This window comes from Tamandua tetradactyla, chromosome 13 (assembly GCF_023851605.1).
Source record: "Tamandua tetradactyla isolate mTamTet1 chromosome 13, mTamTet1.pri, whole genome shotgun sequence".
In the NCBI taxonomy this organism is placed as follows: Eukaryota; Metazoa; Chordata; class Mammalia; order Pilosa; family Myrmecophagidae; genus Tamandua; species Tamandua tetradactyla.
Window position 1 is genome coordinate 95811378 of NC_135339.1, and position 12992 is coordinate 95824369.

The window sequence follows — 12992 nt, forward strand, 5'->3', positions numbered from 1 at the left end:
GGGTGGGGCCACAACCCCAGCTCAGCTGTCTCTGGACCTGGCCTGGGAAGCATGGGGGAGTGGCCACGGGGGCACTTTTTTTCCTTCTAGCTGCTCCAGAATATAGGAGGCAAGAAAGCTTAATTTTTTTTTTATCATCACAATAGACTTTTTTCCTTATTTTTTTGTGAAAAATAATATATATATACAAAAAAGCTGTAAATTTTTTTTTTATACACAGCACCACAATTAGTTGTAGGACATACTTCAGACTTTGACATGGGTTACAATTTCACAATTTTAGGTTTTTACTTCTAGCTGCTCTAAAATACTGGAGACTAAAAGAGGTATCAATTTAATGATTCAGCATTCATATTCATTTGTTAAATCCTATCTTCTCTGTGTAACTCCACCATCACAAGCAGCATCCCTCCTGCCCCCTCCCACGCTGCAGCCTCTGCCCTTAACCCTGCCCCCAGGGACCGGGAAGGGGCGTGTCTTGGGCACTGGCCTCCAACAGAAGCTGAGCAGGTCCGGTGCCCTTAGCTGGTGTCCCCTAGGCCACCAGGCTTTTCTTCCAGCAAGGGTGCATCCCAGTGGGGGCAGGCTGTGGGGCACAGCAGCACCCAAACTTTTGAGCGCTGCCCCAGCCCCGTGGGCTCCCTGTAGGACGCTGAAGTCTCTTCCCAGGGAAACCGGCCAGCCCAGGAGGAAAGGCTGAAGCTACCAGCCGGGGATTTCCAGCCGACAGCTCACTCGGAGCTGCATGGAGTCAAGCTGAAATAATATGCTCTACCTGCAAAGCAGGTGTTTCCAGACTCCTAGGAAAGCCTCTAATCTGGAATTCTGAGGCCAAAATCAGGAAAAAGACAATTTGAAACAGACTATCCAGGGAGAATAATGCTTCCATTTTTATCAGTAATATGCACAGATAAGACAGGCTATTGCCCCCGTGAAGAATAGAGTGTTTCTTTTCTCTAAAGAGCAGTGTTCACAGAACAAGAAAGAATTATCAGAAATTCAGTACTATGACAGCAGAAATAAAAAAACAACTCAGTTGAAGATCTGGAAGTTAAAGTTGAGAGGAATCTCTCAGCAAAGTAAAAAGATGGAAATGGGAAGCAAAAGGTAATGTAGATAAGAAAGCCCAAGGGCCCGTCTGGAGTGCCCAACATCCTAAGACAGGAATTCTAGAGCCTTCGTGGAGATAATCGATCCGTGAAATGACCAGTGGATCACTTCCCAGGACAGGAGTGTTCGGCTGAAGGGCACGCGTGCCCAGCACGGTGGACGGAAGCAGAGCTGCATGGAGGCATTTCCCTGGGAACTTCCCAGCAGCTTCCGGGGAGGGGAATCCCAGGTCACACAGGCAGGACTAGAAAGCAGAATCGCTCTAAGCTCTGTCAGTGCTCCTGGAAGAGAGGAAGCAGTGCTCTGAGCATCCTGAAGAAAAGTGTTTCAAGCCTAGAATCCTATGTCCAGGCAAACTGTCAATCAAGTGTGGGGGCAAAGTAAAGAAGTTTGGGTTTGCTATACCCCACCACCTTCTCTTGCACACACCTTTTCTCTAGTAGAGCGGACAATGACGGTGGCTCGGGGGACACAGCGGCTCCTCTGGAGGATGCAGAGAGAAGCGATCCTGGACACAGAGGGCAGCTGTCCAGGCGTTTGCAGCCGGCTTCAGGCCCCCACCGAGCACAGCCAAGGCCTGGGCAGTGACGCCTGACCACGAGACCGTAGGAAGTCTGTACCTCTGACAAGGTGGTCGCAGGGAAGCCTGGGGACCCTTTAACACATTACTGAAGACGACAGCGGGCCTGACGTGGACGTCTCCCCAAGGGCTGGCACACTGGAATAGGAGCAGAATGGCTGGGAACGGGTCCTGGGAGAGATGGGACGCGGCAGAGGGGCATGAGGGTCTCTTCTGCCTTTTCCCTTTGTTTCTGTCGAGCTTCGTAGTTCATGTGTATTACAGTGTGCTTGTGACCATACCAGACAGACAGATAGCATGGCTTCAGGGCAAATCACCCCCCTTTTCAATAACTTTTTATTGTGAAATATAACATATATACAAAGAAAAGAAAGAAAAAGTAATTTTCAAGGGACACTTTAACAAGTAGTTACAGAACAGATCCCACAGTTTGTCATGGGCTACCATTCCACCATCTCAGACTTTTCCTTCTAGCTGCTCCAAAACCCTGGAGTCTGGAAGGAATATCAATACAGTGATTCAGCAGCCACACTCATTTGTTAAATCCTGTTTTTTCTGTTATTCCTCCTCCTCCTTTGATCCTTCTCCCAGTCTACAGGGATCTTTGGGCACTGCGTGCTGTGACTTTTCATGCGGAGAAGGGGGATGAAATTAACTGATAATCCTGGAGAGGCTGGTCCCTCCAGGTTTCAGGATTCATCTGGCCCAGGAACCCTCTGGGAGTTTTAGGTTCCAGGAAAGCAGAGCGAGTGCATGAGACCTTCATGGAGTCTCAGCTGGAGCCCTGGGTGTCCTTAGGAGTCAACAGGAGCGCTGTCCTTTAGAAAGCTTGGCAATCAGCTCTGACTCAGAGCAGTGTCCATCTCTCTTGGCCTCTGATGCCTTACTCTGTTACAATCTTTTCCCCTTTTGGTTCAGATCCACTCTTTAAGCCCTGGGTGGTCCCACCCCTGAAACAACAGCCCCGGGGCCCTGGGACTCTCCTCTTCTCGCATGTCCTAGCAGGGAAGGCCAATCGAGCGGGGCCGGGGCAGGGGGAGGCGCCTTGGGCCCTCTCGGGGACAGAGCACCCGGGCGGCCGCGGGCTCCCATGCGGGGCACTCGGGCACCCACCGTCGTGCGGGCTGCAGACAGCGCCACCCGGGTGCAGCCCCTCGGCGCAATCCCCCGGCGAGGCCGCTGCGAGGCGCTCCCCACCCGCCCGGCCTCGGGTGCGGCGGGGGGCTGCCGTCCCGCGCAAGAGTGGGCGCTCCCCGCCCCGCCGCCCCGGTCCGGGGGCGGACCGGGCTCGCGACGCCCAGGCCCGGGCCAGGCTGGGGCGCGGGGCGGAGTGAGGCTCACGCGGGTACCCCGGCCCCCCACCCTCTCGTCACCGGTCTCGCGCCCCGCCTCCGTCGCGGACTACGCATTCCGGCCCCTCCCGCCCCGCCCCAGGCCCCGCCCCCCCAGGGGCCTTGGCCCGCCCCAGACCTCGGCGCGGCGGGCGGCGCGATGGAGGCGCGTGGCGGTAGCGCCGAGGCTTCGGGCCGCGGGCGGCGGGTGCTGGTGGTGGGCGGCGGCCTCGCAGGGCTGGGGGCGGCGGAGAGACTGTGCCGCCACCCGGCCTTCCGGCATCTGCGGGTCCTGGAGGCCACGGCTCGTGCCGGGGGCCGCATCCGCTCGGAGCGCAGATTCGGTAACGGCCCCTGCCCGGAACCCTGCCCGGAACCCCCGGCGCCGCCTTATCGGCCCCGCGCTGACCCTCTCCTCCAGGAGTCCCCGCCCCGGCTTCCTCAGCCCTCGCTGCCCGGCCCCCAACGCCACCGCTCTTCCTCCGACGTTAGCCAGGTCGGCCGCGGGCCCCGCAGGGAGAGGGCCGGTGACGTGCCCGGAGGCTCCCTGCCAGCGCCCTCCCGAGGCGGTGCGGGAGCCCCCGACCTCTACCACTGACCCACTGACTGCGCGGCCCCGGGTGCTCTGCTGGCCTCGGGCAGGGCGCGGGCCTGAGCCTCCGCGGGCAGGGCCTTAGCGCGGCTGCGGTCCCTCCCCAGGTGGCGTGGTGGAGGTGGGAGCGCACTGGATCCACGGTCCCTCCAGGGGCAACCCCGTCTTCCAGCTGGCTGCCCAGCACGGGCTGCTGGGGGAGAAGGAGCTGTCGGAGGAGAACCAGCGGGTGGAGCTCGGGGGCCACGTGGGGCCGCCATCTGTGTGCTATGCCAGCTCCGGGCGCCGGGTGAGCCTTGAGCTGGTGGCCGACATGGTCAGGCTCTTCTCCAGCTTGTTGGACCAGGCCCGGGAGTTCCTGCACTCGGCCCAGAGCCCAGCGTCCAGCGTGGGAGCATACCTCAGGACTCAGATCAGCCGTGAAGTGGCCGCCTGGTCAGGGGACGAGGACACCAGAAGGCTCCGGCTGGCCGTGCTGACCACGCTTCTCCACCTGGAGTGCTGCGTGAGCGGTACCCACAGCATGGACCTGGTCGCCCTCGCGCCCTTTGGGGAGTACACCGTGCTGCCCGGGCTGGACTGCACCTTCCCTGGGTATGGGCCTCCCAGCCCCGCCTGGCTGTGCTCCACACACCGCAGCTCAGGGCTGGCTGCCTTGGCTGTCCGGCTGTGGACAGGGGGGTGGAGGGGATGGGCAGGAAGTCCCCCTCCCCATTTCAGAGAAGCTGGGTGGATTTTCTCATTGCCTTATCCTAGTTTTGCTCATTTGAGAAAACGGAAAGACTTATTTTGAAGAGAAAGTATCTAAAAAGAAGAAAGGGGTCTTGCAGCCCTTTCTTTATAGCGGATGTACTGAGCTCTCCTGGCAGGCTTGTGTGTGGGGGGTGTCACCACTGCAGAGATGGCTAGTGCTCCCTCCCTGCTCTGCAGGGCTAACGGGACCCTTTGCCAGCTCAGTAAGGGAGGAGCCTGGCGCCATTCCCTCCCGCCACTCCACTATCAGCACCCACCCCGGCCTGCGCCCTGGGCTGCAGCGCCTGCCTGAGCGTCCACGCAGGTCAGGGGTGCAGCAGGGTGTGGCTTCTCTCCAGGGAACGGCTCTAGCCTTGGAGCTGGGAGTGGGGTGGGTTTGTCTCAGCCAGTTCTGCCTTTGCAGAGACGTGCCCTTTAAGCTGCGCTGATGGCACATCTCCCGCAGGGGCTACGATGGCCTCCCAGGCTGCATTCTGGCTTCCTTGCCCAAGGACACTGTGGTGTTCAACAAACCAGTAAAGACCATTCACTGGAACGGCTCCTTCCAAGAAGAGGCGTTTCCCACGGAGACCTTCCCTGTGCTGGTGGAGTGCGAGGACGGAAGCTGCCTGGCCGCGCATCATGTCGTCCTCACCGTGCCGCTAGGTGACACCAGCATCCCTGGCCACTCCTGCCCTGCTCTGGCCTCTGCCTTGGTCCTGCCTCACAGATGGCCCTGGAGCATTTGCCTTGCTTTGGTTCTCAGCTCACACCTTCATTTTAGCAGTTTTTGGATAGGCTGAGTTGTTCTGTTGTCTTTCTAGCCTTCGCATGCTCTGGAATTAAGGGTTTAACGATAAAAGAAGTGCCAGTGAGCAAATGTTTCACTGGTTTGAAAGTGGTTGGAAAGGATGGGAACTGGCTTCAGACGGGAAGCCTTCCTGGAGTCAGGACACAGGCACAGAAAGGCCCTGGAGTTGATCTGTGAAGGAGTTACACCCGCAGATTTATTTAATTCCACACAGCGCATCAGCAGTAGGCCTCTGGGCAGAGCTTGTTCCAGGTGTGCTCATGTGGGAAGGGCTGGCACAAAGGGCGTGGGGTGGCTGCTGCCTGCCGGCCGCCTGCTACCTGGGTGTCCCCTGTGCCCCTGCGTCAGCTCATTCACTCCTCTCGGCAGCCGTGGGGGGGGGTGGGGATCTGTTACGACCCCCGCTTGGCAAATGGGAACTTCTAGGTGAAGGGACATGGTGACTGAATTGCCAAGTTCGCTAATTTAGCAAGGGCGGTGCTGATGGGGGCCTCGATTTGGCCAGAGGCTGTAAATGAACAGAAAGAGTCTCCACCTGGGCTGTGGGCTGTGGGTGGGTGCCGAGGCACAGCGCCAGCCCACTTCCTTCTCCCGCAGATGGGTCACGTGGGCAGATTATTCTGTTCCTCTTCTTGCTTTATTTTTATTTTGCTGAATAAACCTTTTGTCACTTTTTCCAGATCAACACATACGGATTTATAATGGTCTTTCTCTGTCTCTTACTCACTCACTCACTCATTTTTGCCATAAATACCCCTGAGCCCCTGTTGGGTGCTAATTGCCGGGTTGCAATCAGTGAATACATGGTTGCAGCTGTGTGCTGTTGTCCTGTTGGGGCCTCCTCAGATGGCACATTCTGTTTTTACAGCCACATGGTATTCTCTTGTCCTTGCTTAACGTTCATAGAAAGTTAGTTTCTTTTTGCTTTTCCCGTTTCACACATGTACCTTTGAAAACGCTTGAGTAAATCTATCTGTAGGATCAGTGCCAGCATCGGGGATTGCTGGGTAGGAAATCTGAAAGCGGCTGCTTCTGGAGGCAGTGCCATGTGTGGGCAGTGCCACGTGTAGGGCTCTCTGGCCCTGCGGTCAGAGTGCATGTCCCTCCATCTCATTTGGTATTCTGTTGGGTGCTCATTTTCTTACTGATTCGTCAGCACTCTTTCTATCATAAGAGAATTGGTTTATCACTTGTGCTACCGAGGTTTTATCCCCAATTTATTCTCTGACTTGGCTGCATGTTATTTGTTGCTAATATGTAATTATTTGTAGGCTAATTTCTGCGGACCGTAGACATGAGGCTCCTTGCAGAGAGTAGAGGCAGGCAGCTCAGGAGGGAGGAAACGGGCCCTGCAGAAGAGCCCGTCTGCGTGTGTGCTGGCTTATTAGCCACCAGCCACCGAGCCTGGGAGCCCTGAGGCAGAGCCATCCTCATTTCTGCAACCCAGGCCGTGGCCCTGGCCAGCTTTGGCCCAGTGGACGGGAGGTCCTTGGACGCTCTGTGAACCTGGCACCTCCGCTTCTCTGGGAACCTCTGTCTCTGGCTCCTCTGCCCGGGCCTTGCTGGGGACACTGTCTGTCAACTCCAGTGAAGACATTTGTCTGGTGTGAGTTGAGTCTTGTTATGAATTCCAGGCTTCCTGAAAGAACATCTGGACACCTTCTTCCAGCCGCCGCTGCCCCCTGAGAAGGTAGACGCGATCAAGAGAATGGGCTTTGGGACCAACAACAAAATCTTCCTGGAGTTTGACGAGCCCTTCTGGGAGCCGGACTGCCAGTTCATCCAGGTGGTGTGGGAGGGCTCGTCGCCACTCGAGGACACTGGCCCCACGCTGCAGGACCCCTGGCTCACCAAGCTCGTGGGCTTTTTGGTCCTGCCTGGCTTTGAGTATGTACCGTGGGGCCCCTGGAGGAAGCCTCAGTGCCTCCTCCGCCTGCCACTTGCTGTGGGCTCATTGTGGGGGGTGGGGGCATCCCAGGGGCTCTCCTGGGTCTGCGAACACCCCCAGGGTCTAGCCCTGAGGAGACCCTCAAGCCTTCCACGTGCAGGACCCAAAAAGTGCAGTGACAGGAATCGAGTTCAATCCGTGAGAAAATATTTATGGACATTCTGTAGGAAGTTAGGGCTTGTAGGTTACAGAAGAAATCTGACCTGTGAATCCATCTAGGACTGGGGAGACAACTCTTAAAACACAATGCAATAATCAAACAAAATTACATCGTGATAAGTATTAGAATTTTAGATCTGTAATAACAATACTACATCGAATGGCTCAGCTGCTCTTTGAAACAGTGTGGATGAATTAGCTGCTAATTCAAAAATTCATGAACAATTTATGGATTTAGGAGCTGCTGCTCTGGCAAGATTGAAAACAAAGTGTGCTGTGGTCAGATGGCAGCATAACCCACGTTTCACCCAGATGTGAGGCAGGATGGGTGAAGGTTCTGAGTCTGAAAGGTTTAGAAATTAAAATAAGTATTATTTAAAATGACAATAATAAACTTATTTCATGATAACATGATAATTGAAAATGAAGAACTATTTTCTAAAGCAAAAGTTAGTTAGAAGAGTGGCATTGTTTTCCATCTTTGCAGTCTCTAATGTCTGGCTTCCTAGATGCAGCTGGATTCTCACAGTGGGCTCTGCAGTGGGCTCTGCAGCCAGCCGGTGGGGCTGCTTTATTTTGGTTGAAGTATTGCAGGAAAACTGGGAGTTATACAAGTATGTAGTTGGAAAAGGGAGGAATTTTTAAATAGTTTTTCAGATAATTGTGGATATTCTAGACAAGTGGCATTTTCTTAAAGGTGTGATGAGGTGCGTGAGACTCCTGTGTGAGTTTTTCACGCCCTGTTACGTTGTTGTCACTTGTTTTACGCTCAGAGTGGATTTCGTACCTAGCCATGATTTTATCATTTGGATGAGATTGGTTCACTGAATGAGGCAGTTTTCCAAATGTTGTCCCCTTTCGTTAGATGATATAAAAAGTCAGATTTGTTAATACTACCACTCACCTCAGAAAGGCCTATAAGGACTGGGGAGCTGTTAAGCTGATGGTGGCAGATACAAGTTCTCCAAAATGCTGTGTTTAGCTTGAGGGCTCACGTTCATCACTGGCAGTCGCCTGCCACTGGTTCTTGGGGCAGTGACAGGCACGGTCCCTCCCTGCTCGCTGGCCTGGGGCGCCTGGGGGAAGCCGCCTTCCTAGAGGGAGCCGCTCCCGGAGCTGCATGGGTGGCGGGAGCCCCTTCCCTGCATAGTGGGCACTTGTGCTGCGGCGCCTCCCGCTTCGCGCCCAGGACGCTGTGGCGTGACCTTGGCAGTGCGCCCTTGGCGGTGACCAATGGTCTGGGGCGGCTGCCTCCACTGCAGACATCCCCTTGGGGGTCATATAAGGCGCCTGTGGGGCTGTCGGCCGTCCTACCCAGGTGTGGCCGGCTGCCCCAGGACAGTCGCGGGTGCCGGAACAAGGCGCTTTTGTCTACGCAGGCCTGCCTACGTGCTCTGTGGGTTCATCGCGGGGCTTGAGTCTGAGTTCATGGAGACTCTGTCGGACGAGGAGGTCCTCGCGTCGCTCACCCAGCTACTCCGCAGGATGACAGGTACTGCCAGGCCCAGGGCTCGGCCGACCCTGCCGGGCACCCTGCCTAGTCCAGGGGAGTCTCTTCCCTTCTGCCTTTTCCTCTGAGGAACTGAAATCGGTCAGCAAACACTTCCTGCTTCTTTTTTTCTGAAATCTGCAGCCACACTAACTGCAGTTGTCCTCAGCTGGATTTTTACAGATGAGGAAACGGGTGGCCACGCCAGGGGGTCCTCGCAGGTCCTCTCTGTCGTGGTCGGGCACAGCTGCCAGCTGGGCAAAGTCTCTCCCGACGTGTCCTCCCTGGCACTGCCGCCCCTTTGGGAACTGCTCAGTCTTTAAATGAAGCCCACCCTGTGAGCCGAGGGCGGGTGCTGACGCTGTCTCTGCCCCCCAGGGGACCCCCGGCTGCCAGCGCCCAGGAGTGTGCTGCGGTCGCGCTGGCGCAGTGACCCCTACACGCGGGGCTCCTACAGCTACGTTGCCGTGGGCAGCTCCGGGGATGACATTGACACGCTGGCCACGCCCCTCCCCACAGGCGGCACAGACGCCCAGGTACGAGGATGCAGCCTGGAGGGGTGTGGGGTGGTGGGGCTTCTGTGGCAGAGGCCCAGGGTGGGCAGGCCTGGGAGGGCTGAGGCCGTGGGTGTCCCCCCTCGGCACCCACTGCCTCTGGGGGAGGAAGAATAACTTGTAAAGTATATTATTCTCGCTAGGGGTACAGAGCTACTAGCAGACTGCACGGGCAAAACACAGGTGGGGGGCACCCCATTCCCCCCCGCCCCCGCACTCCAGGTGCAACTGCGCTTTGGGCTGATTCTTGCCTGAAATCCATAGCTCTGACCGACTTGTTTACGTGGCCACCTTTAAAGAACGTTTCATCCTGGAAAACTTCCCGTCCGGGAAGGAATGGCTGCCCGGCAGCTGGCCCCCTTCCGACCCACTGTCCCTGCCTGGCCCTGCACCGCCCGGGCTCTTGTTTCAGGGCCCCAGAGGATGGCAGTGCTGGTTTATAAGGATGCCCCTTGCTCTTAGCACACTGGAAAACAAATGAGCCATTCTGCAGTGTTATCCAACAGTCAGTGTTTGACTTTCCACTAGCTTGATATTCTCTTTTCAGTTTGCTTACTTCTTGAATTTTCAGGTTTAGGCATGACTGAGTAACTGCCCACCGTGGGAGTTGCGGTCTCAGCTTCCTTTCCCTCCTTCGCCCACCCCACCCCCAAACACCCCCCACCCTCACGACACTCACGTGCTCTGGACACACTAGTCACACCAGAGCCTTGAGGATGTGATGCTTTCTGTTCTTATCCATTTGTGTGTATGAGAGTATTCTGAGCGTGTGTGAATGTATGTGTGATGGAGTGCACACGTATGTGTGAGTACACGTGCACAAGCATGTATGTGCATGTGTGTGCTTGAGAGTGTGTGAGTGCATTAGTGTGTGTGTGCATGTACATGAGTGAATGCACACCTGTGTGAGTGTGCCTGTACATGTGTGGGCATGAGTGAAGGCATGTGATATGTGAGTTCATGTTTGTGTGTGTGAGGGTGTATGTGCATGTGTGTGAGCGTGTGAGCCTGTGAATGCATGTGTGTTTCTCACCCAGTCTGCCAGCTGCTCACATCACTCTCAGTTTGTTCGTGGCTCAGGCCCCTCCAGCCCTGGGCTCTGCTCTCCTGGGCTCCGTTCCCTCTCCTTGCCTGGTGCCCCCAGGCCTGGCTCCTGCTCTGGACCCTGGTCCTGTGTTCTGCATCTTCTTTCTTGGGTAGCTCCTTTGCTTTCTTGCAGCATTTATTCCAGTAGCTTCCTAAGAGACACTTGCATGGGAGGTAAAGTTTTAGAGACCTGAAAATGTCTTTTTTCTACCCTTACACTTGATAGTCTGGCCAGCTGTCCCAGTCAGTATCGCTGTGTAACAAATCATCCAAAGCTTAGCGGTGGAAACAGCCATTATGCTGAATGATTTTGTAGAGCAGAAATTCAGACGGGGCACAGTGTGGGTGCCTGGGGTCTCAGCTGGCTTGGAACATCAGAGGCTCCTCACTTCCTTGTCCACACCTGGGCTGCAAGGCTATGCTCAGCTGGGACAGTTCTGTGGCCTGGCTTCCTCAGTTATGGCACCTCAGCAGCCACCCCCGTTGTGGCTGCCCCAGGCTCCAGGACAGTTGCCCGGTGAATGACCTGACAGTCAGAAGGTGCCCCTTCTGCCCCACCCCCGTTGGGCAAAGCATACACTAGCCTAGATTCAGGGAGGGGGCATGGATCTCACCTCTCCATGGAAGGAGTGTCAAAGAATTTACAACCACCAAAAAATCCCTGCACTGGGTGTGGAATCCAGCTTGGGGATCCTGTTCCCTGGGGTTTGAAGCCTTCTCTGTTGCTGCTGGGGATGTCCAGAGCCATTCACAATGCTTTCCTCCTTATGCTGTCTGACTTCTTGGGTCTCGTAGGGAGCTTGGAATGCACGGTGAAGCGCCAGTGGTTGTAGTGTGCTGATTCTCAGTCAGTCCCTGTTCTAAATCCCATACACGCGTGAACTCATCCCACACAGCTTGCCAGCGGCCTGACAGTTCACCGGACATGCCTTCATTCTCTGTTCTGAGGACTGGGCAACCCTCTGAATCTGGAAACTCATGTTCCTTAACTCAGGAAATTCTCTTGAATTATCGGCTTGATGTCCTCTCCTTCTGTTTCTTTTTTCTCTTTTTCTGGGATTTCTATTATTTGGGTGTTGGAATTTTGAACTAGTCCTTGAATGTTCTTATTTTTTCCTTCATAATTTCTCTGATTTTCTCGCTGTGCTGTGTCTTCCCATCCTTGGTGTCTTTACTTTTGCCATCTTGTTTAATTTCCAAGAGCTCTGTTTCTTCTTGGGGACTTCCTTGTTTGTGTCTCTTGTTCATGCTCACAGCAGGGTGGGATTAAGTGACAGTCAAAACCACAGTCGCTGGTCCTCGCTGGGCCTTAGGAGGGTTAAGAGTGCGGGAACAGGTAGTGAACTTGGACATGTTTGCAGGTTTGGGGACTCGTTTGAAAAACCAGACCCGCTGGTGTGACACTCTTGTAAATTCAGGGTGATTGGGCAGTTGCTTAAGAACGCTGATTTAAAGTTAAAATCTGACTAAATGTGTACATAACTTTAGAAGAGGAGGAGAGTTTCCGGTTGGTTGTTGTGTTAAGTTTAATTTAGCAGCACTGCGGCTGGCCAGGTGTCCTAACCCTGATTTGGCAGCTCCAGATCCTGTTTGCTGGGGAGGCCACCCACCGTGCCTTCTACTCCACCACGCACGGGGCCCTGCTGTCCGGCTGGCGCGAGGCCGAGCGCCTCATCCATGAGCAGCCACCGCCCTCGCCCTGAGCTCTGCGCCCTGGACCCGGCGAGCCGCTGCTCCTCAGCCCGTGGTCCCGGCTGGCCGGACGCACGAACCTTTGTCTGTCAGATCATGTTCAGCCTGATGGGGACTTGGAAACACGAGGGTCAAGCCTCCGACCTTGGTGGCCGGGCCAGGCCGGAGCCTGAGCTGTGTGTCCTGGCGGAGCGGGGACTGCCACTGTCACCACAGTAAAGCGTGTGAAAGGCCACTTGCGTGGGTCATCTTTGCTCGGTCACAGGCCCCAACCCCTGGCCTGGGGCCTTCAGATTCGTGCTTACCCCGGAAGCAGCCGGCTTGCCCTCAGCCGGGCACCCCAAGGCACTGGAGGCCGCCGCCACCCCCATGCTCACCGCCAGGAGCCTTGGGGGGCTCTTGCAGGAAAAAGGGTGCAGGACACGTGACCTCCTGGAGCCCCTACCAAGTGGGGAAGAGGAGAGGGGGTGCACGGAGGGGGTGCACGGGCTGACTGGGGGCCAGACTTCTGCAGGAAGCAACACACACGGGGAGGCACCAGGAGTGGGGGGAGCGCGGGGGTGTGTGTGTGCCCACGGGCGGGAGCAGCCCCAGGAGGAGGGAGGGCAGGGCAGCTCGAGGCTCCGTGTACACCTCCCCGTGGTGGTTGTCCCTGGCCTTGGAGCGCCCTGAGGCAGCCCCCCTCCTCCTGCGCCCCGGTGGAGTGGGCTGGGGCCGCTGCACAGCTCCGTCCTTCTCAGCCATCAGGTGGCCCCTGAATGTCCCCTGCCTGCCCCCCAGCATCTCCCTGTGGCAGTTAATGGGTCTGGGGCTGCTTGTGCGGGTAGAATGGCCGCGGGGCGGCCACCAGGGGTGGGGAGGGAACTAGCGTCTAACAGGGTGGCTCAGGCCTGCGAGCCGAGGGCAAG

General features: G+C 56.2%; 1 protein-coding gene across 1 annotated transcript; it reads left to right on the forward strand.

Moving 5' to 3' along the window:
* The first annotated feature begins 3147 nt into the window (after positions 1–3147).
* PAOX (polyamine oxidase) lies at positions 3148–12319 on the forward strand. The gene is made up of 7 exons (XM_077126460.1): positions 3148–3365; positions 3721–4207; positions 4812–5011; positions 6791–7043; positions 8643–8755; positions 9131–9288; positions 11970–12319. The coding sequence occupies exons 1-7, from the start codon at positions 3182–3184 to the stop codon at positions 12093–12095; spliced, it is 1521 nt and encodes a 506-aa protein (XP_076982575.1). The 5' UTR covers positions 3148–3181; the 3' UTR covers positions 12096–12319.
* Positions 12320–12992: the final 673 nt, after the last annotated feature.